Source organism: Pyxicephalus adspersus, chromosome 10 (assembly GCF_032062135.1).
Source record: "Pyxicephalus adspersus chromosome 10, UCB_Pads_2.0, whole genome shotgun sequence".
NCBI classification, from domain to species: Eukaryota; Metazoa; Chordata; class Amphibia; order Anura; family Pyxicephalidae; genus Pyxicephalus; species Pyxicephalus adspersus.
Window position 1 is genome coordinate 57,881,232 of NC_092867.1, and position 22,262 is coordinate 57,903,493.

The 22,262-nt window shown below is 41.8% G+C and overlaps 4 protein-coding genes across 12 annotated transcripts in view; 1 reads left to right on the top strand and 3 right to left on the bottom strand.

Moving 5' to 3' along the window:
* LOC140338996 (gastrula zinc finger protein XlCGF66.1-like) overlaps positions 1 to 22,262 on the top strand; it is a 231,153-nt gene that overhangs the window by 117,639 nt on the left and 91,252 nt on the right. The gene's annotated exons all lie outside the window — the stretch shown is intronic.
* Positions 5,031 to 11,037, bottom strand: LOC140339055 (uncharacterized). 2 transcript variants are annotated; one of them, XM_072423593.1, is made up of 6 exons: positions 10,980 to 11,037; positions 10,152 to 10,398; positions 9,901 to 10,035; positions 9,223 to 9,314; positions 8,948 to 9,059; positions 5,031 to 7,586 (listed from the first exon to the last, which is right to left on the bottom strand). In XM_072423593.1, the coding sequence occupies exons 2-6, from the start codon at positions 10,183 to 10,185 to the stop codon at positions 6,580 to 6,582; spliced, it is 1,380 nt and encodes a 459-aa protein (XP_072279694.1). In that variant the 5' UTR covers positions 10,186 to 10,398; positions 10,980 to 11,037; the 3' UTR covers positions 5,031 to 6,579. The 2 variants fall into 2 exon arrangements, with proteins under 2 accessions (XP_072279694.1, XP_072279695.1); XM_072423594.1 differs by lacking the exons at positions 10,152 to 10,398; positions 10,980 to 11,037 and having other exon boundaries at positions 9,150 to 9,314; positions 9,901 to 9,958.
* LOC140338999 (uncharacterized) lies at positions 12,874 to 18,823 on the bottom strand. Of its 2 annotated transcripts, none has more exons than XM_072423464.1 (9): positions 18,586 to 18,823; positions 17,534 to 17,720; positions 17,266 to 17,400; positions 17,067 to 17,190; positions 16,814 to 16,956; positions 16,629 to 16,743; positions 15,904 to 16,001; positions 15,609 to 15,720; positions 12,874 to 15,147 (listed from the first exon to the last, which is right to left on the bottom strand). In XM_072423464.1, the coding sequence occupies exons 2-9, from the start codon at positions 17,597 to 17,599 to the stop codon at positions 14,192 to 14,194; spliced, it is 1,749 nt and encodes a 582-aa protein (XP_072279565.1). In that variant the 5' UTR covers positions 17,600 to 17,720; positions 18,586 to 18,823; the 3' UTR covers positions 12,874 to 14,191. The 2 variants fall into 2 exon arrangements, with proteins under 2 accessions (XP_072279565.1, XP_072279566.1); XM_072423465.1 differs by lacking the exon at positions 18,586 to 18,823 and adding an exon at positions 18,422 to 18,555.
* LOC140339011 (uncharacterized) overlaps positions 19,269 to 22,262 on the bottom strand; it is a 98,700-nt gene continuing 95,706 nt past the window's right edge. For all 3 annotated transcript variants that reach the window (XM_072423484.1, XM_072423485.1, XM_072423483.1), the window contains 3 exons: positions 21,407 to 21,501; positions 21,200 to 21,299; positions 19,269 to 20,613 (listed from right to left, as the gene is read on the bottom strand). In XM_072423484.1, the coding sequence (XP_072279585.1) occupies positions 19,433 to 20,613; positions 21,200 to 21,299; positions 21,407 to 21,501 (1,376 nt within the window). In that variant the 3' untranslated portion in view covers positions 19,269 to 19,432. The remainder of the gene's footprint in view (positions 20,614 to 21,199; positions 21,300 to 21,406; positions 21,502 to 22,262) is intronic.

Below are 22,262 nucleotides of genomic sequence, written 5' to 3' on the forward strand. Positions count from 1 at the left end.
CTTGTTAATAATAAAGTAATGACTGTGTAGCCGCTGTGAGAGTGTCAGACACCAAACAGCATTGTGTGTTTTTTCTCTGCACCATCCACCATTGTGATGTGACTCTATGGATCTGTGCTGACCTCCAATCTATCCTTATTACAAATTCATCTCTCATCTCACTGGATTTGTCAGAGAACGCTCTACAAGACTCTGAAATAAAACTTCACTGTGAGGAACTCAGAGATCCGGGCTGTACACTGGAGCATGTGAGAATTATACTATAATAGGGGAACATATGCCCAGTACAACATAACTTTATCAGCTCATAGTCAGGTCATATGTGTAAAGATATAAGGATATAAATGTTGAGGTGGAATTCTATGGGGCTGTTGGTGTTTGCATTGTCTTTTTTTCAGTTTTTTCTTTCTAAATATCAGTTTTCATTTCCTTTTTCCCCTGTAAGATTTGAAAATTGTCATACAATATAATTGTGCTGACAATCTCTGCATAACTATCTCTACAAACCAAAAACTTTGAAGACACTGGGGACAAGATTTTTGGCTAATCTGGAGATCTCAGAATTGGATGGCTGGTGTGAGGTTCTATAGCGCTGGGGCTGTATTGTGAAAAAAAAAATCAGGTACCATCTATTATAAAAGGAGTAACATCCATTATATGAAAAGTTAATTCCAATGGGATACCAGATCTAATAACAAAAAGCGGCCATAGTGCTCACCTTCAGTGCCTCGGCCTACTAACCACTCATACAGACATTAATATCAGTCAAAGCAGGGGGGAAAATGCTGTGCGCCCTATCTTATTTTTGGATATGGCGTTACTGGAGATATCCCCTGACTTCCAACATAAATACAACCCAAATACCCACACTGCTGGAGAAACATACAATGTAACAATGTTCAGAATTCTAAAAGCAAAAAACATCAAATGCAACTAACCCAAGACATGACATGACCCACTACACTTTACAGTCCGCACTGGTTCTGGTCCCAGCATAGGGGGTCATTGATATAAACTGTACAGCTGCAAACTTTATGGTAATTTCTAGTAAGAAGTAATTGCAGGGGCCGCTTATTATAAAAAAAATGTGCACTAATGTTTGTTGTTTTGTTTGTTTATAAAAGATCATTGATGAAATTATCTATAGGAGGCCTAGTGCACCTGTTGCACCAGCCTAGTGCACCTAGTGCACCAAAAGTGACCTGTTGAATCCATCTACAACTATGAACGTCATACATTGTCCTCTTCTGGTTTCAGTTTAATTTTCAGAGTTCAGAAAATTGAATCTAATAATTAAACTAGTTATTGTGTTTTGTTTTTTTTAATGCGGATGTGGATTTATCCTCTGATGGACATCTCTGTTATGTCAATCATTCGTACGGTAAAGTTTTAACTTCACCGGTTCTCCCATTTTATATTGTGTGGGCTCACTTTCCAAGTTACTTCAAACACAAATAAATATGAAATATCTTCAACTTGATAATGTTGCTTTGAAACATTTTCTTCATTTTTCAGTTGTGCCCCTGCTTTGTCACCCTTTCACATGCTTCTTTGGTGTGGACTACAAATGGCTGTGCAGACACACAGTACATTGATAGAGTTTAAATTACAGATCTCTAATACAGATATGACATTTACCAATTTGCTTGAAGCACCTTGGACATAAAGTACTTTATCATACCACCTATAAGGCCTTAGGTCAGTTACCAATGCTTTTACCATACACCATTCCCCAATCTATCTCTGTAGTCTTACCTATAGACAAACTCAGCCTCGGAAAGCTAGCTGCAGTGTCCCAGCTCATGGTTGCTCCCAAGACCAGGCAGGTTGGTCCAGGCAGCAAACAAACGTCAGGCATTGTCCTCAATGCCTGGACATGTCCTATGTTGCTTCAATATTACAATCTTTTTTTTTTTACAAAGCTTCTGACTTTCGGAACTGTAAAGCAAAACTGTAGCAGTTTAAAAAAAAAAAAAAAACAACAAAAACAAAGCTAACAGAACCGCTGCTTACCTCTCCTCAAAATGCAGCCTGTCTGGCTCTTTCAATGCTTTAATGGACTGCCCTGGAACAATAACAAATGAAACAATAACAAAATTATAATAATGCTTGCTTCATACAAATTGACGGGTAGGTACTGAATAAAACTAACATTTCAGCAGGTCAGAAGTGATCTTTATTATTCCTGTGGTACAGGATTCCTTTAAAGTCAATCTGTGCTTTTTCCATGAAAGGAGAATAAAAGCCAAACTCCAAGATTCCTGAACCCTGTTCTCATGTACTCTTCTCCTGGCATCAGTCATCCTCTATAGATAAAATTGAATCCACACTGGGAAGGAGTAGTCCAGGAAATGCAGAGTTTATTTAAAACCATCCTGGGTAACCAGGATCATCCTGCCTTTAACCTCCCTTCACCTTTTACTCCTCAAACATTTAATTTGGCCACCAGCAGCAAAGAGTAATATACAATACTTCTTGGGTATGGAGGGGAGGGCATGTGACCCATCCACCTTCCTCCCACATTATTGATGAAGCTCAGAACAAGCACCCAAGTGATGAGTTGCCGTACGTGGAGCAAAGATCACTTTCCTTAAAGTTCGGAACTAAACCTTGCCAAACTGTATCCACACTCCCTCCCTGGGTGCCACCATCTCCATTTCTTCTTCTGACCAGCAACAATCTTTGGCCATCTCGCTGGGGTGACATTACTCCATTCTCAACACACGCAAGGAAACCAGGAATGCCGGGTTTCCCTAACAATCAAGAAGTGCAAGTTTCACCAATGTAAGAGTGAGTTGGATCAGTGATAACCTGTGCGTTTTATCATTTGCTACTCTTTAGAGTGTCTGAACTGTCAATTGTCTATGAAGAGATGATATGAGTGTGCTACCAACATATTCAGTGGCACTGTTTGTATACACCAGTTTAAGGAAACATGGATGTCTCACGACCAGTCCTTGAAGACACATGCAACTTTCAATGTGCCATCAACTACATCAAATGTTTAGCCTGCAAATAGGGTTGTGAAGATTATGGCAAACTTAAAGTTGGTTAGCCTGTACAGAAACTCTGTGAGAAGTCTTCATCTTACATTGGTGGTATAAATAACTCACTGAACAATTATTTTCTCAGAGCATAGCTGGTTTCCTAAAAACTTTATACTGCTTTTTCATGAACATCGAGCTGAGGGTGCTCACCAAACAGCCCTCTCTGGGGGAAGATAAAAAGATTTTAATGGAAGCTACTAAACCCGATCCTTGGATAGCTTTCCTTGGTGCAACACCAAAAGCTTCAACCTTCAGATTGGCACATTGTGGAGGGACTAAAAGACAGACAGATATCCCACCAGACATCAATTTTGCCAGAGGCTATTGGGAGATTCCTATTTATTCTGAGTTACTGAGCTTTCGTTGCTGCTATTGGCGGTTTAACCTTCTGAGCGGTAACCCCGAGTGTGACTCAGGGTAAAAAAAAAACAACTGATAGCGGTAACCCCAAGCCACACTCGGGGTAGCTAAAAACATAAAAAAATAAGGACTTACATGGTCCCACTGGGACCCTCCAGTATCCTGCCAGTCCGATCCCATCCTCTGGCCACGTCCTCTTACTTCGATCTCTCCTCCGGCAGTTCCCAATGACGTTGGTGCGAGCGTCAGTGCATGCGGGGGAGCCTGGTGGGAATTTCAAATTATTTTGTATTAGATTCAATACAAAATACCTGTATTGAATCCAATACAAAGTAATCATTAAATTCTATATTCTACTGTACAGTTATATTACTGGTTTCAGTATTTTCGATTTATTTATGCAACCTTGTTTTAACAGAATATTGTGGGTTTTTTTTTAAAGCTTAATAATAAATATTAGACATATTTCGGTGAGTTATGTCTAAGAATTACAGGCCTACAATGTAAAATAAATTTTCATGAAATGTACCACTTTCAGACATTTAAATCCGGACAGAAATTAACCGCCCAGGTTAAGACCCCTAATATACCAGATAAGGAGGACAAAGAACAAAGACAGCAACATGCCTATAACTGTTTACTGCAGGGCTAATAATACAACCCACACACAATCATCAAATTTTTTTATACCAGAATCACTATTGTGATGTCATCTGCAAAGTGCATACAGGTCTTCTCCTCTGCTTTCATGTAGGATTATAAATAGGATCCTTAAATATCCCCAGTTTAAATGTGAAAGGGCAATAACAATCACAGTCCATATTAGGGTAAAGGTCGGAGTGTGTGAACCAAAAAGTAATTTAATTAATCAACAATATTAAGAGTATGTGTCTCTCTAAGAAAAACTCTGGAACTTATTCTTAAAACTTGAAAACTTGTACTTATCTGATCATCAGTCTGTCACAAAACACACCCTATTGTGCATTTTGGGTATACTTGGTTTTACACACCTTCTGGGTCCCTAATAGGAAGCTATTATCATCCTGATTCCTGGGTCTGCACAGCTGTGGTGGCTGTGAGGAGGAGATCACACCATGCTTCATTGTGCTTCCAAGTTTACAAACCTGCAATGCCCATTATAGGGGCTTCCACCATCTATGCCCACTCAGTGTTCCCAATATGGAAAATTAAGTAGAAGGAGCAGGACTACAAACATAGTATGCAACACAGAAATCTGCTCAAGTGATCACAGTGTAAATTGGTTTTACAGCGAATGAAAAGTGCTGTCACTTTCCCTGCCAATTAGAATCTATTTGTAACTAATGAATCAGCCCTGGAAAAGCCTAGAACATTTGTCCAGTAGGCTAATGTATCTTCAAAAGACTTAATTGTGCTGTAGAACCAGCTTTTTATATCCCTTGGAAGTACACAGGACAGCCGTCAGCCCACAAGTGATTGTCTTGCACTCAAAGCAGAAGTTTGATCTGTTTTACATTGGTGAAAACCAATCCTGAGCAGGCACGATTTGGATATGTGGTGGAGTCACCAGGAAATATTAGAATCTAGAAGGAGGTGGTGGTTCTTGATCATTTACCAACAAATGAAACATCCTTTAGGCAGACATTAGTCTTATTTAAATGTTTTTTTCATTGCATAGCATTACAGGAAATGGAAACATGTAAGAACATTGAAAATGAAATTGTCAGGGGATAACAAGGTCCGCTGCTACGTGCTTCATTCAGACAACAAATCCCCACTGCTATGAAAACCTCTGAACGTGCCTAAGCCTTGCTGTTGTCAAGAAACACAGGCACGTCATTTTCCAGATCCAGTCAAGTACAAAAAGTAAGTACATGTCATAAAGAACAACACAAACAATAGATTTTCATTCAAACATTGCCTACAGAAAAATATTTTAAACATGAACAAATGAAACATGACAGTGTACTCATTTTTTAAATTAACAAAAAGGTTTGTTATGTGGAAAGAAAAAAGAAATACACCTACATTTATCACCACGTAAATACACAATATTAGAATCCGATGTTCCAAAATAAAAGCGGGCAGAACCTCATAAACCCTAAAATATTGGAGGGTCGGTTGATATCTGTATTATCGATGTATGACATGCCAAGATAAAAAAGGACCCCCGAGAAAAGGTTATGGATGCCTCTGACTCTAGAAAGGGATTGGAAAAGAGGTTACAAACTAGCCCAGTCCTGGTTTGAATACCAATAAAATGTTGCGAAGGGAATTGAAATGGGCAACTACTGGAAGGAAACCCACAAAAATACTGTAAATGAAAAAAATGAGGAGTGTCAAAAAACTCCACCATTGTATGACACTGATAGGCAGCTAAGCAAAATGCCTACAATGTGTAAACTCTTTTGTGGGCAATACCAGCATTGGGGTATACATCATTACAATTATAATTATGTGCCAAATATTCATGAAAAGAAAACAGTTTTTCCTTGTATTTTATTTGTGTTCCACATTGATGCGTAGGTACTATTTGAATTATCTAATTTACTTTTTCACATCAATATATTCTGCGAGATATTGGGAAGTTACCTAAAATTCAGGTTTTCTTGTCCTGAAAGGAATTGGAAGTTAGCAGGAACACTGGAAGTCAGAGAGTTGTGTGTTTCCTATATTTTCCTTTATGTCCTATATATCTAGGTTCAAGAAGTTAATTGCAGCTGTTGTAAGGGCTCTTCCGCTGAGAATTTGAAACTTCAGACAAATAGTGATGCAGATCTAACCATGGGGGTGTAGACCGAAGGACTGATGGGAAAGAGAGATTAAAGGAATGATAGGGTACGAAAACTAAAAGTTTTGTGGTGAATAAATGGTGGTATAAAATGATTGGAGGGTATGACAACATTTGGTGCCATACATAGTTTGAATGATTTTTCATGGGTACATAGAATGAGGGATTGGTGAGGTTTGGAGAATTAAGTAATGGTGGGAAACAGACTCAAAGATTCAGGATTATGGGGGCAGGGCAGAAGAGTAGGGGGTTGGGGAACAAAAAAAAAATGAGGATTACCTGGAGGACATTTGGATCAGAAGAATTATATAGACAAGAGACTGATTGACTGGAGCACACAGGTAAATGAAACAAACACGCTGTACTATTTGAGTGAAACCCTTTACAAATCCTGGTCAGTATCTAATCACGATGGGTCTTCTGATGCCTCACTAAATATGACTTGTGAGTAAAGCATTTCCCACAATCTGCACAAGAAAAAGGTTTTTCCCCTGTGTGGCTCCTTTGATGGAAGATAAGTGACGGTTCCTTCCTGAAGCATTTCCCACACTCTGTACAGGAGAATGGTTTCTCCCCACTGTGGATAGACCGATGATCATCCAGGAAGGATTTGCGTGCGAAACACCTCCCGCATTCCATGCAAGAATACGGCTTCTCCCCCGTGTGTGTTTTCATGTGCTCTGCCAGGTTTGGTTTATGGGTGAAGCTTTTTCCGCACTCTGAACATGTAAATGGTTTTTCTCCAGTATGAATCCTCTGGTGCTGCCCCAGGTAGGATCTCTGTGTGAAGCTTTTCCCACAAATGTCACAGGAAAAGAGTTTTTCCCCCGTGTGACTTCTAACATGTTCCAAAAGATTGGACCTCTTGTTGTAGGACTTCCCACACTCGGAACATGAGAAAGGCTTCTGGCCTGTGTGCATGGTCTGATGGCTGGCCAGGTAACACTTCCGGGTAAAGGACTTTCCACACTCCAAACAAGAAAAAGGCCGATCACCTGTGTGAATTTTCTTATGCTCGGCCAGGTTGGTTTTGTGAGTGAAGCACTTTCCACACTGCGGACAAGAATACGGCTTCTCGCCAGTGTGAATTTTCAAGTGCTGCCCAAGATACGACTTTTGAGTGAAGAATTTCCCACACTGTGGACAAGGATGTAGCTTCTCGCCATTGTGAGCGCTAATGTGTTCTACAAGGTTGGATTTCTTGGTGTACGACTTTCCACACTGTGGGCAGGTGTACGGCCTCTTGATGGCATCTGTTTTCTGGTGTGTAATAAGAAAGTCAGGGTTAGCTGTGGAAAATGTCTCAAATGTTTCATCTGAGCCGTGATGACCTAGATGGATATCTGAGGTAACAAAGTTTTTTCCTGGATTATATCGCCCCCGAGATGTGTTCTCAATGTAACGTCCATCTGTCAGGAACACAAGGAAAAAAAGACGTGAACTAATATGGAAAAAAAATTCAACAAATATTTTTGTAACGTGCCCAGTACTGGAATCTCAATAACTGGTGTAAAACTAGACGGGCTAAGCTATCCAATGATCACTCTAAGAAGTGGCATCTGCTTCTAGGTAGGACCTTTGGTTCTACCTCAGTCACGTAGAGTCTCACACAATCTACTGTATTACAAAAATAAAAAAAAAAAGGAACACAATGCTAGGAGAAGGCTGCTTGTATTGGACTGAGCAGTGTTTTAAAACTTGCTTGGTCCCACCTGTGATATTGGGATAACATTATTGTCTCATATCTCCCCTTAAATGTATAACAAACCAGGGGCATACATTTCCCCCTATCAGATATTTATACTCAGATAAGGCTAGTAGAATGGCCTCTGATTAAACTCTGAGCTGTCGTCTGAAACCCATTTGTTAATAATCTTTATATTTCCACCTTTACTATTCTATATAAGTAATAGTTGAATGAATTGTAGCTGGTTCCTTATGGTGAGCATTTTGAGACCAAGAATTAGTCCCCTAGGGGTCGGGAAAGCCTGGAAACCCAATTTAGCCCTTCAGACAGCCCCAACCCTGCTGAAAACGCTACTAAAAATATTGTGATTGAGGAGCCATCCCTGTCCGGAGTGGCAGCGGGTGACACAGACAGTATTAAAGAAGCAGAAGCATAACTGCGGTTGATAAGGGTAACTGTGCATGCTTCTGTCTAAGCATGTAGTGGCAGTCTACCTGTGTGTTTGGCAAGGGGTAACAGAGTGGTTAACCTTGTCCCACTACAGCCCTTCTCAGCCTACTAGTGCATGGACTGTTGCCGAGTGTGCTGGAAAGTCTATGCGCAGGGTGAGGGCTGAGAAAGGGAGCTCATCACACCACCAACTTCTCTTGTTTAAACATATACATATACAGTGCCCAACCCAGGAATTTTTTTGAGCCGGGTGGGAAGAAATTGTAGGCTGGTGGCGGCCCCTGTATTGTGACCCAATTCTTCAGTAGCCACAAAAAAACAGCCGAGTGGTTACTGAAAAGAGCCGGGTGGTGCGCCCAGCTAAAAGGGGACGGGGAGAACACTGCATATAAGTATATAAACCCTATTTACTGACACCAGCTACTTTGCCTGTGAAAGACACTTTTGTAGAATTTCTGCTAGGTGGTGTATCAAGCTGCAGTCCCGTAATTGCCTTACTGAACATTCAGCCATAATTAAAGTATTGGGATAAGCCTGCAAATCATGACATGATTATGAAGGAGCCTGGAATACACCAAACCAAGAATGGAGAACATCAAACCAAAAGATAGGTCATCCATGTTCATTGCTTACCTGCACTGATCTCTGAAGGAACTTCCTCGTTCTTACATGGCAAATCATCCCCTGTGCATGTCTCTTCCTCTTCTTCTAAATTTTCCATTTTAACAATGTTAAGGTATTCCTCCTACACAAACAATACACATACTATGTATTACTGTCCAATCTGCAGGCTTAGAAAACCTTCTCATGGTGCTCAATAAAACAAACCACCTACCTGAAAAATCCCAGGAATGCAGAGGATGGGAATATCTCGCTGGTAGAATTATGGGACCCTCAGCTTTACCTACCTGATGATGGTGAGGGATCTCCTGATATTCCTGTGTGGAATCCCGGGAATATAGAATACTGGGACATCTATCTTGTGGGTTCCTGGATCCATCTGTAGGAAACACACACACTGACTGAATACATTGTCTCTATGTGTTTATCAGATGATGGGGGATCTAGGTGGTCCTAATTAATGGTTTACTATAAATATACACAGATTTGAACCCAACTATTATTTAAGGGGTCTGATAACTTCCTTCTACTATAAGAGATACAGCCCCCCACACCTTTCTTCTACTATAAACTCTTCAGGGCCCCCGTGTTTCTTCTACTATAAGAGCTACAGAACCTCACACTTTCCTTATGCCATAAGAACTCCTGGGCCCCACACCCTCCCTTTACTATAAGAGAACCATTGGCCCAACACCTTCTTACTATTATAAGAGGTACAGGACCCAAATGTTCTTTCTACTAAAAGAGCTACGGAACCCAACACCTTCCTTATGATATAAGAGCTCCAGAGCCCCCACACTTTCTTTTTATTAAAAGTTTTCTTATGTTCCTTAATACATTTTTCAGAGGGTTCTTTTTTTTTTCCTCACTTTCTGTTTGATGAAATCATTGCCATTGATGGTCATAGACTGCTGCAAAGAGTGAAGCCAGGGATCTGTGGTCTGCATATGGGGTTTATTGCTCACCTGGGCGGACTTCCTCCACCTTAGGCCTTTTACTTCCTACAACCCCCTCCACTTCATCAGAATCTTCCACCTTAACATCATCAATGTCCGGGGAGGGGAGAGGAGAGTGGGGACATCTCTCAGGACTGGATCCATCTGTAGGAAACACACACACTGACTGAATACATTGGCTCTATGTGTTTATCAGATGATGGGGGATCTAGGTGGACCCTCCATACTGCTCTCTCCTTTACAATAAATTCTCCTCTTACCCGGTGATGTGAGGGTCTGGTGGTCCTCCATCATGGAGTCCTTGTAGAGATCCTTACTATAGAAGATAAGGACACATGGTGACACTGACAGTGTAGCTGTGACCTCCAGATAGCTGCTTGGGGTCCGATGCAGCTTTCAGGTATTTTTGCTGTAGATCAGGACATGTATCTTGATGCTGGGGCTTCACAGGAACTGTGAGATGAGCCAATCAGTCTGCTGCTTCTCCTTTCATTGTCCAATCACAAGCTGTGGGGGGGGGCAAGATCTGTAAGTTTTACTGAAGAACCAAGTGGCCTGCTCTGTAAGACATGACTGTGTAAACCTTAGAACTGGATGAACAGAAATACAAATAAATAGCACAGCCCCAGTATATGCATTACATTCCCGCCTTTAGCTCTTTGCCCAAAGTTGAGCTTTAAATGCCGACTTGTGATGTGAGACCTAACTGTGTCACTTTGAACTCTCAGGGGCCCCGACACCAGGATTGTACCTTAAGATATGATGATAGCGTCACCATTCTAAAATAAGTATGGTAGTACAGCATTATTGGTTCCTCAGGGGAGGGGCAGAGACTATCTGCAGGTGACATCCAATGGGCTTACTGCTCCTTGCTACATCATGTTCAACAATGACATTCCCACTGTCTGTCCTATGTGCCAAGTCTCAGCTGGTGTGCAGAAGGTGATAGAAATGTAATATATAGGAGGGTTTGAAGGCTGAGGGCCTTTCCCGTTTGCCCCAGTTTTCATCTTTAACACTCCTTCATATACATATTGCATGAAGCAACCCACACAACACCCAATCACAACCCACCGATAAACACTTACCAGCTACCCCCTGCTAGACTACACCACTTCCAGGAAAACATGATCATTTCCGGCGTGCGTTCCACGGCGGGGCCACTTCCGGGATTGTTCAAGAAACCTCCGCCTCCTCTATACTTCCGTCGCCTCGGCGGCCATTTTGGAAGCGGGCAGCGCACAAGTTCTTACTTGCTGCTGCTAGTGGAACGCACAGACCGGAAGTTGGTTACCTAAACACCGGAAACCCATCTCAGTTTTGCTTTCTTAAAGGAAAAGGAGTGGTCAGGCGACTGATGGGTTGTGATTCTCTGCCTTTCCTTCAGCACACACATTGGGATGGTCTATGGATGGTTGCTGCAATTGTAAAATTCTAACCATGTTTAATGCCTGAAATCCTCTCAGACTACAGGTCGAGCTGTAATGTATGGATAGTAAGATGACTACATGAGATTCTGCTTGGGCTACGCAGTGCCATTTATTGATCTTCCTGCATTGCAATATAGAGGGCCACGTGGCCCCCGTTATTGCAATTATCAGTTTGGGGTATAATCTTCTCACACGTTAATTCCTCTCATCATTAAAAAATATTTTGTCAAAAAGTCGACCAATTTAAAACTGTGATGAGATTCACCCAGAAAGTGGTCCTCGATGGCACATGAATGTTCACCAAGCTGAAAAAAAACTTTCTCCAGGTAGCTGGAGGGACAAAAATGAAGAGGGGTCAGTCCACCTAAATGTGTTACTGAAGGATGGTACCTGGTGGGAGGAGCCAGACCCCGGCTTCTTCTATGTCTTCAATACTCCAGTGGTGAATCTTCAGGTCGTAGACCTACTATGGGTCAGCTCAAAGAAAAATATACATCCATGTCCTGTCAACACTTCTGGGTGATTTATCATTTGTAACATCTATACTTTTATCCCACCTTAAACCCCAAACCTCTACAGCAGGGCTGCCCACACTTTTTTGGTTTGGGAGTTATTTTAAAATGACCAAGTCAAACTGATTTACCAGCAATAAAATTTTGGACCTAACTCCTGTGCGCGGTCTCCGCGATCTACCGGTAGATCGTGATCCACTCCTGCTCCTGGGCACTCCTGCTCTACAAGCATCCCCTTAAAAAACCCGCCCCTTCCTGTCTGTGTTATGGATCACAGCCATGTTTTTGACCCAACAAATGGCCCAGCTAGAATGGTCATGAATGGCTTTGGAGTCCCAGAGATTCATCTCTTTCTCTGCAGAGCAGACCGATCATCAACCACCATCCAGGCTACCTTCCTATGTATGGTGTGCAGAACCAGATGGACACAGACTCATTTACCACACAAGGAATAATTTTTGAATATTTGTAAGGGCAGCAATCTGGAAGTTTCCCAATGATGAGATCTCATCTAAACATCTGCTAAGTGTGACGGGACCCTTGCCAGACAGAGGAACAAGCTGAAAAGACCAGAAGGGCAAATCACCAATCTGGAGAGCATGAGTGTCCCCAGCTCCTCCCACTGACTTCACCTTTTCCAAGGAGATCTCACTCTCTTTGCTGTATTTTTTAGTACCCGAGAGAGTGAGGCTCCATGCAAGTCATCGCAAACCTGAAATTGTGGTGTGGAGATCCCACTGTTGTTGGTCCCCAGTGCCAGTAGTTACCAGACTACTCTCATATAAGCTCCTGGTGATTATTTTCGCAGAGTTCATGCATTTGCAAAACACATGAAACATAGGTCAGCAGAATCCTACCGCGTTTAACTGATGGACATGGACGTTCAAAGGTTGTGTACAATCTGCATTGTGTTTCTAAGGGCGTATATCAACATGGACCCTGACTGTGTTATCAGCTGTTTAAATACCTGGATCATCTTTACCCTTCATACAAATGTCATTCCTTGGTAACAGTACAAAAATACTACAGTACAGTACAAAGTAAAAAGATTCAATGCATTTATTCTTGGGGTTAGTAGAAAATTGTTTCCTCCCTCCCGCATCTGCCTAATGAACCTAAAGCCAAATCCTCGTCTAGATGTTTCAAGTTTTTTGGGAGCAGTTCCACCTTTCAGACAGACAACTGTACCAGTGTTGTGTGGTCAAGCTGCCATACTGGCCATTTGCATCAGGTGGTGTCACAAAGTTGTGACAGTGGATTGGCCCACCCCTTAAAATAGACAAGTCATTGTTATAAGTAGGTATTGATGAATTGTAAAATTGATGTAGACAGCACACATGCCCAGAAAGATTTATCACTGGATAAAAGGAGTGTCTAAAAATCTGTATGGGTCAGGTTAAAAGGCTAGCCAGCCTGCTTTACCCGTCATCTGCTGTCAAACAGGAACAAAAGCCAAAAAATCCCAGCAAAAAATGCCTAAAAAAAGATAAGCTGAGGGAGAGGCATCTTTTATTCATTGGACACAAGTATAAAAACGGAGTTGTCCTGCTAATCTGCAGTTTAACCACTGGGTGGTGCTGGTCATAGATTTCCTTTTTGATGCTGTGCCATTCTCCCATAGGTGGCATATTAAACCCACTTCCTGTCAGTATAAGGGGGGGTGTTGTCTTCAGCATCAGTAAAGGTCAAATGACACTACCAACATACCTGTAAATCTAGATTCAATCCTGCCCTATATGAGGCATAAATCTCATTTGTCCCCAAGCTGAAATACATTTCTCATTACAGAATTACAGGCCTTGCGACCGTCACAAAACACAGGGTTGACAAAATTGGTGGAACTAACCATTTACTGGAAAGAAAAATGAAAAAACATTTTCTAGGATTTTTTGTATGAAATTTGCACAAACATAAATAAAAACAAACAAAAACATCAGAGGATGTAAACATGATAAATATATCAATGTCTAGTAACATAACCGTACGAACATTCGGAAGGCTCCAAGTTTTTTCTTTATACGAGGAGAGCTACCTTCTGGGTAATTGGGATTTCTGACCTGAGCAAAGCTGCACTGGAGTAAAATTTTCAAAAAAAGGAGTTTCTGCAGGGCCAATAATGGCTGATCTGGCCCAAAAGGAGAATGGACTTGTGGGGAAAAAGCTTCCAATTCTCACGTTGTAACCAAGGCCCAGTTTCAGTCTATGAAGTTAGGATATTGTTAGACTTGCAGTGTATCAACACTTATCTATGTGATGTTGAAGAAGCAAGTGGAAACCCAAGTCCCAGACTCTCATCTTGTCACAACCGCCAGAGAAACTTTTTGCACGCCTGAAAAGACTGGGAGTTTGCTCCACATGCTAAGGTTTCTGAGTAGAAGATTTGCGGCAGTCTGGGCAGGAACTTTCTTCACCGGTGAGAACATTAGCCTTCTGGGTGAAAATGCATCGGCACTCTGAGCATGAATATATTTTCTCACGGGCATGAATCCTCCGGTGTATGACCAGGCCTGACCTTTGCGTAAAGCTTTTCCAACACTGGTTGCAGGAGAATGGTTTCTCCCCTGTGTGAATCCTCTGGTGTTCTACCAGAATGGACTTTCGTGTGAAACTTTTCTGACACTCAGCACATGTGTACCGCTTTTCCCCAACAGGAATTTTTTGCTGGACAAGAACTTTTGACTCCTGCAACAAGTTTTTACCACTCTCCTTCACCAGAATAACCTTCTCTTTTGTGTTATGTCCATGGGGCTCAGGAGAAACAGGAGGCAGGAGGTTTGTTTTTCTGCAGCTGGCACAGAAGGTTTCTATCTGTCCTGTTTCAGTGTTCACTGTCGGTGCAAAAAAATTCCCACACCCACTGCATGGAAATTTCATGGGGCCTCTGTGGGTCTTGCGGTGAATGAGCAGACCTGATCTCTGCGTGAAACATTTTCCACACTCCAAACATGAGAAAGGCTTTTCACCTGTGTGAATCCTCCGGTGTTCCACCAGAATCGACTTCCGGGTAAAACTTTTTCCACAGTCCAGACAAGGGAAGGGCTTTTCACCTGTGTGGTTCCTTTGATGTCGAATAAGGGCAGCATTCTGGCAAAAAGACTTATCGCACTCGGAGCAGCGATATAACCGGTCTCCCCGGTATCCCCCAGTGCTCTTTCCAGAATCAGGAGATATATCAGCAATGTAAAGTCCCAGATTTATATTGGAGCTGTAAAGGAAATTTTCTGGGGAACCTGGAGAAACTTCACTATTCTGAATGATGTGATTCAGTGAAGAATTGAGATATTTCTCTGCAGTCTTCCTGATGTAGTGTCCATCTGTTAAGAAAAAAAAAACAGTTATAAATGGGAAATGTTGGGCCATAGGTCTCAGATTACTCTATACAGAGCCATAACACATGTAAAAAGAATGAATAATGTCAATGTATATAAAGACTGGGAATGGAGGGACTAAAAGCTGATCATGTTGTAGAAGGTGACTAGGGATAGGAGTGACAACAGGGTGACGTCAATGTCGAAAGTGACTGGGGGTAGGAGTGATTACAGGTGACAACAATAAAGAAGAAAACTGGAAGGGGGATAGACAATGTGAAGACCAGTGCTGTCAATGTGGAAGAAGATTTAGGGGTCACGTTAAATGTCCATGTCACATAAAAGTAGGTGAGATGATAATGGAGATGTCATGTGGAAGATGACTGGGGGATAAGAAGATAAGGGGATGATGACACAATTGGTTTAATAACTACAGTCAACAAATATTTCTTGTATCAGTTACTTACCTGTCCCAATCTCTGTTGGAATATCCTCCTCCTTTATCAGAATGGGGAATGCCAAGCCCTCCTCTTTTTCTTCTTGAATAACAACAACCTGAACATCTTCTGTATTCTTAACCTATAAAGAAAATGCAGTGACACTGCCCGTTATATCCACAGACCATAAAACATCAGGCAGTAGATATTACTCCCTCTCTCCCATCTACCCAATCATGGTGACGGATAATTCTGTGTGGAATCAAAGGGATACAGAGGATGGGAGAATCTCCGGTGGGTTTATGGAACCCACATCTTTATGTACCTGAAGGTGATGAGTGAGGGCTTGACCCTCTTGTGTGGATTTGTGGGAATACAGAGGACCGGGAAATCTCTCTGGTATATTTCTGTTGCTGGATCCATCTAAAGGAAAGACACACATAATCTCTATTTGATTGAACCATCTTACATCCACAAAGAACAAACGCGAGGGTAAAAATCCAAAGTTCTGTAACTACTACAATACTACCATTAATATTACAGCATATTCACAACATAGATTAGGAGTCTGGATTTGTCCCTGTACTACAGTGTCCCATGGATGATGGGAAATGTTCATATGGAAGAAGGCAAGTTGGGAAAAAGAGTTAGGGCTTAGCCCCTTTTCACATAGGGCCAAACAATGTGAAATGAGCCCCAATGGGAAGCCTGGCTGACCAAATATGCTAAGAATACATTTTCTGGATGTGATGTTTGTTTCTTTGGAGGCACATGGTGCTAAATTCAGTCATAACACAACGTAGCAATTAGTAAAAGCGAAGAAAGACTGGAACAAAACGGATGTAACACCTAACACCTGCACAGCTGGCATTTAAAGAAAAATTGAAAAGGAGATTTCGGCCTGATTTACCCCTTGGAAGACAGGTAAGTGGTCAATGCAAGAAGAGAACCACAGGAAACAAAACACAACATTGTGTACTTCTCCTGGCACTTATGGAACCTAATATAAGACTACAGGGGCTATATCTGTACAGGATGCTTATTGGTTACCTGTGGTGATCTCTGAAAGGACTTGGCTCTCTTTACATGGCCAGTCATCCACCACATACACCTCTTCTTCTTGTTCTCCCACACCGCCTGCTTTAAATTCCGTCAGATCCTCATCCTAACAAAATAAAGTATGTTTGGTTTACTTGAACTTGATTTCTTAGGATCCACACGTCAAACCTATCTACCTGATGATAGTGAGGCATCTCATCTTCCTGTGTGGAATCCTGGAAATACAGATGGTGAGGCATCTCCTCATCTTCTTGTGTGGAATCCCGGGAATACAGAGGACGGGGACATCTCTCTGGTGGGTTCCCCTTACTGGATCCATCTGAAGGAAACACACACACTGACTGAATACATTGTCTCTATGTGTTTATCAGATGATGGGGGATCTATCCTCCGTACTGCTCTCTCCTTTACAATAAAATCTCCTCTTACCCAGTGATGTGAGGGTCTGGTGGTCTTCCATCATGACGTCCTTGTAGAGCTCATTGTGTCCTTCTAAATACTCCCACTCCTCCATGGAGAAATAGACAGTGACATCCTGACACCTTATAGGAACCTGACACACACAATGATACAGTCACCATCCAGACACATCCCATAATAATGTCCCAGAATTCCCGTCACTGCTCACCTCTCCCGTCAGTAGCTTAATAATTTTGTCGGCGACTTTTAGGATTTTCTGTTCTTTGTCCCTCTCAGGTGTCAGAGACGGAGGTGGGGATACCTTGATGGTTACATGATCCCCAGACTTATTAAGAGGAAAGCGCTAATGAAACAGAAAAAAATGTCATGTCAGAAAGAACGACCCTCTTAGAATCCGCCTCACCTCTCGGGTTAGCTCTGTGGTTTATTAATATAGATGAGCATGATGTGATGTAACCTCTTAGAATCCTCCTCACCTCTCCGGTCACCAGACAGATGATCTCCAGAGCGAGGTGTATTATCTCCTCAGTTATATGAGTCATTTTCCTTTCCAGCCGGGAAAGAACAAGGTGTGAAAAATTATGCTTCTTGTAGAGGTCCTTCTAAATACTCCCACTCCTCCATGGAAAAATAGACCGTGACATCCTGACACCTTATAGGAACCTGACACACATAAGAATAAACCTGTTAGCAAAAAAAAAAAAAAAAAAACAGCAGCAAGAAGTAAAACATCCAGCACCAGCTGTGTCTATGGCTGCAGCTTCGACAGAATCCCTGGATACCTCTCTCAAGATAGGGAAGAAGATAGTTATGTGTAACAGGGCAGCATGTTTTGATGGGCAGAGGTTTTTTAAAACTATGCCATGCTAATGAAATTTTAGGGGGTTGGGTTATAAAAGTGTCCCCCACTTGCACCTTCCCATTCCCGATAAATCACTGCCCTGGCCACAAATAAACCCCAAGCAAAGGACTTAAATGGTTAACGGGTACTAAGAAAGATGGCCAAAGCTCCAGATTAGGATCCTTTTGTCCCATTTTATACCCCCTACTCCCAATTACCATAGCCTTAATAATATTTTGCAGAGCCACACAGGAGGAGGAGACACACAACTTTTCCGGTCCTCATAGATCTTTGGATTCATGTGCCCAAACGTGGGAGGAAACATGCGGAATCCACCTCTTACCAACCACTGGAGTCTAATGCTTCCATGGCGGAGGACCCCATTGTGATTATTCAGGCAGACACGTGTGACAGGTTCCCTTTAGTCAACTCTCTATAAGGAAACACGTCAATGGGCAATTACAGAACACTCAGGGTGCCAAATGCCCCCCTGGATCTCTATTTTTGTCCAATGTTGACTTACCCACAGAAGATGACAAAGAGCTATTCTTCTATTTTTTAAAATGATGGCAAGGTCTATTACTGCGAATAAAGATTCTCAGAAACCATTATCTAATTGGCCCCCATGAGAAGCATGTCCCAGCTGCTACTGCATTCACACACACAGAAACAATAAAGAGTCATTACCTGCTGCCAGCAACTGCCATGTCCTCCCTGTTCACCTCTCACCCCGGAAACATTTTGCAAAAGTCTGATTTCCGGTTAATTCAAATCGGCATCCGGGTTCTTGCGTTCCAGTGAGCGAGAGGCGCTGTATTGTCTAAGATGACTGCACCCTCTGCTGGTCACTGTCGGTACTACACACATCATTCAGTTGAAAAGCTGCTAAAATGTTTATTTTGTCTTTATCTTTGTCATCTCATTCTTAATGGAATTAATGTTGCAGCTTAAAGAATTTAAAACAATTATATATTTTTTATTAATTCTATCATACCTTTTCTTTTTTTACATTCTGGAGATTCTTGGACTCCTGGGGCCCTTTGTGCTCTGTGCCCCTGTTCCAGTGACCCCGTGTGCTCCTCAGACTGTGGATTTTCTTTATTGCTATCTCTCCAATTACTAACTTTTACTTGCTGCCCGCTCTGACCTGTCCCTGGTCCTCCCATTGCCTATACCCCACTTGACTGATATCTGCCAGAGGTGTGTCTGGCATTCCTTCTGTGGTGCTATGATGGACACCTGCTGCCATTTATTTTTTGGACTCGCCCCCCTTAGTGCTATAGTACTGGTGATGTGCCACCTGGGCTGCTCTCTGTGGATTTGTGACCCCTGTCTGGGACACCCTTATGAAAAACCACAGGACACAAAAGAGATATGAAATCCATATTTTCATGTATGACATCACAACTCCAACCCCTGCTTACAAAGTGCTGAATTTTACTTTCAGCGATGATGGGAAGAAGAAATGTAAAAATACAATTTTAAAAAAATGTAATAAAGGCATTGGACCTCCAGACAAACTCTTCTCCACCAATTACAAAGTCTCCACATCTCCAGCTGTTGGGTAATTGACTGACTCTGTCCTGCTTGGTCTCGGCTTGCTGTGAGCCTGCTGATGGTAAACAAGCTTTGATTTTTGTGTGAAACGTCTCCCACAGTCCAAGCAGCAAAATGGTTTTTCACCTGTGTGAACCCTCTGATGCGTATCAAAGCCAGATTTCTGAGTGAATGATTTCCCACACACCATACACATGAATGGTTTCACTCCAGTGTGAGATCTCAGATGTGTAATGAGGTATGACTTGTACCGGAAAGTCTTTGAGCACTCTGAACAAGAATGAAACTTTGGCTGCCCCACGTGCTGGGAATTCCGGGTAGAAGAAGTCTTGCACTCAGGGCAGGAGCTCTCATCTTCTCCTGGTGGCATTTTTGACCTCTGAGTAAATTTTTTTCCGCATTCTGAGCACAGGAATGTCTTTTTAAGAGTGTGAATTTTCTGGTGCATGAGAAGACCAGAACTTTTTGAAAAACTCTTCCAACACTGAGAACAAGAAAATGGCCTTTCCCCGGTATGAATTCGTTGGTGCTCCACCAGGATTGACTTCCGTGAGAAGCTTTTATCACATTCTGAACACGAATAGGGCTTCTCTCCCGTGTGGACTCTCTGATGCTCCAGAAGACTTGACTTCCGGGAGAAGAACTTCCCACACTCTGTACAGTCAAAGGTTTTCTCCTCTTCAGAGAGGTGAGTGACTGGTGGATACAGCTTGCGGCACTTAAAACAAAAGGTCTGTTCTCCTGCCTCAAAGTTAGCCATGGGTGTGAAGAAAGTCCCGCACTCAGAGCAAGGAAATTTCTTAGCGCCCCCATGAGTTTTATGATGTAAAATAAGCCCTGACCTTTGTGTAAAACATTTCCCGCACTCCCAGCACGAGAATGGCTTCTCACCAGTGTGAATCCTTCGGTGTTCGATGAAGATTGACTTGCGTGTGAAGCTTTTCCCACATTCTGAGCACAGAAAAGGCTTCTCGCCGGTGTGGGTGCGGCGATGCTGAAGGAGTGCTGAGTTTTGGCTAAAACATTTATCACATTCTGAACATGCATGTAACTTAATTGGGTTCTCTTCTGGGAAATCCTGCAATATATCTTCCTCTTTTATCTCACAATCTGAAGATAAACTCTGCCCCTCTGAGGTCTTTTTGGCATACTGTCCATCTATGGGGAATTAGAAGTACTGTTATCACTATTATAACCTTGAAAAAGTTTTTTTTGGGTTACAGGAAGGTGGAAGGGAAGATGTAGGTGTGAGGTGGGGGATATAGGAAGGTCTGGAGATCTAAAGTGTGTATAAAGCCAAAACACAATTTTTTATTAGTGTAGGGAACAGTCAGAACCCCTTTTGCCACAAATGTTCCATTTTAGTTTTTATTTATATAACAGAGGATCTAACAGGCCACGTGTGAGCAACCCAAGGTGGGAGAGATCAGAGTCAGGAACTGCGGTGATGACATTGCAGAAGTTTCCAAGTTCAGAAGCATGCAGAAGCTTTTGTACACACTTGTCGCTTCCCCGCTGGCTTTTTAATTTCTATTAGGGAGTGCAGAAAGGAGAACCATAACACCCCAAGGTGAATGGTAACAAAGCTATGGACTTGATGGTGGGAAATTACAAAGCTTTATGCTACATGTGGTACAGGGGAAGAGTACAGAAGAGCAATGTTATTTATAGCATTAGAGGGAACCACAGGTAAATGAACACATCTTTAATCAGTTATGGAAAGGAAAGAACATTAATTCCTCACCCGCTCCAATTTCCTCCTCTTCAGTCATTACTGGGATCTCAATCTCCTCCTCCTTCACTTCTTCTTTAACAACTATCTTCAGGTCTTCCACCTTCTCCGGCTACATTTTTTATAACATTTACATGTTAGGTCCAACCAGTTCAATTAAAGAAACCAAAACTACATACACATTGTTTTTGTGTTTGGAGACCATCCTCTCCCATCTACCTGGTCATGGTGAAGAATCTCATGATGTTCCTGTATGTAATCCTCGAAACACAGAGAATGTGGACATCTCTCTGGTGAATTTCTATTACTGAGTCCTGAGAGAGGCAAGGTAAATTAGATATGTATTAATAATAACAACAAAAAAAGACAAAAAAGCAATTCTTTATGTTGCTTTGATAAAATGTAATAAAATATAGCTCTAAACAAAAAGAAGGCTTTATTGGGAAGCACCTTTCTGGAAATCTACCCAAATCTCTTAACTAAAGTTGGCCAAAAGTGTTATAGTTTTAAAGAGATTGTTTCCATAAATGTTCCCAAAGACACACCAATTTATGAATGCTTCCCTTCTAATCAAGAAGATCTGATTTTTTTAAAAAGCCATCCACCAATTACCATACCACTAATATGTAAGACCATGATTAGAAATAAACTCTAAAAGTGGGCCACAAAGACAACACTGAATGGTTCCACTACTTCAAAAGGAACATTAGCTACCACAGACATAACTCCACACTGATTGAGAAAGGTTAAGTCTAATCAACTTAAAATAGTTAGCTAAATTTGGGCATAGGAATCTCAGAGTAAAATACAGATGTGTATAGACAAGACCACATTCATAAGGGTCACCAACAAATAGTCTTCTACATATAAATGTATCTCTACTTGCCACCATACTATAGGGAACGTTTGTGCACTGTACCAGAAGGAAAGTTTAGTGTTGTCCCTTGTTCCTTGACATGTAATAGGGTTTCCTATATGTAAGGGTTATTACTTCTGAATGTGGGTGCCAAGATCAAAACTGATCTTCCACAATCCCTTGACATATAATAAGGTTCCCTTTTAGTGAGGGTTATTA

What these genes read in the sequence shown, in the direction of transcription:
- LOC140338999 (XM_072423464.1), bottom strand. Translation starts at nt 17,599, where the DNA reads ATGACTCATATAACTGAGGAGATAATACACCTCGCTCTGGAGATCATC. An exon ending in CCTTTCAGAGATCACCACAG is followed by an intron (nt 16,002 to 16,628) that starts GTAACCAATAAG and finishes TCTTTCCTTTAG; the next exon opens with ATGGATCCAGCAACAGAAAT. An exon ending in TCCAACAGAGATTGGGACAG is followed by an intron (nt 15,148 to 15,608) that starts GTAAGTAACTGA and finishes TTTTCTTAACAG; the next exon opens with ATGGACACTACATCAGGAAG.
- LOC140339055 (XM_072423593.1), bottom strand. Translation starts at nt 10,185, where the DNA reads ATGATGGAGGACCACCAGACCCTCACATCACCGG. An exon ending in GGTGGAGGAAGTCCGCCCAG is followed by an intron (nt 9,315 to 9,900) that starts GTGAGCAATAAA and finishes TGTTTCCTACAG; the next exon opens with ATGGATCCAGGAACCCACAA. An exon ending in TCCTTCAGAGATCAGTGCAG is followed by an intron (nt 7,587 to 8,947) that starts GTAAGCAATGAA and finishes TGTTCCTGACAG; the next exon opens with ATGGACGTTACATTGAGAAC.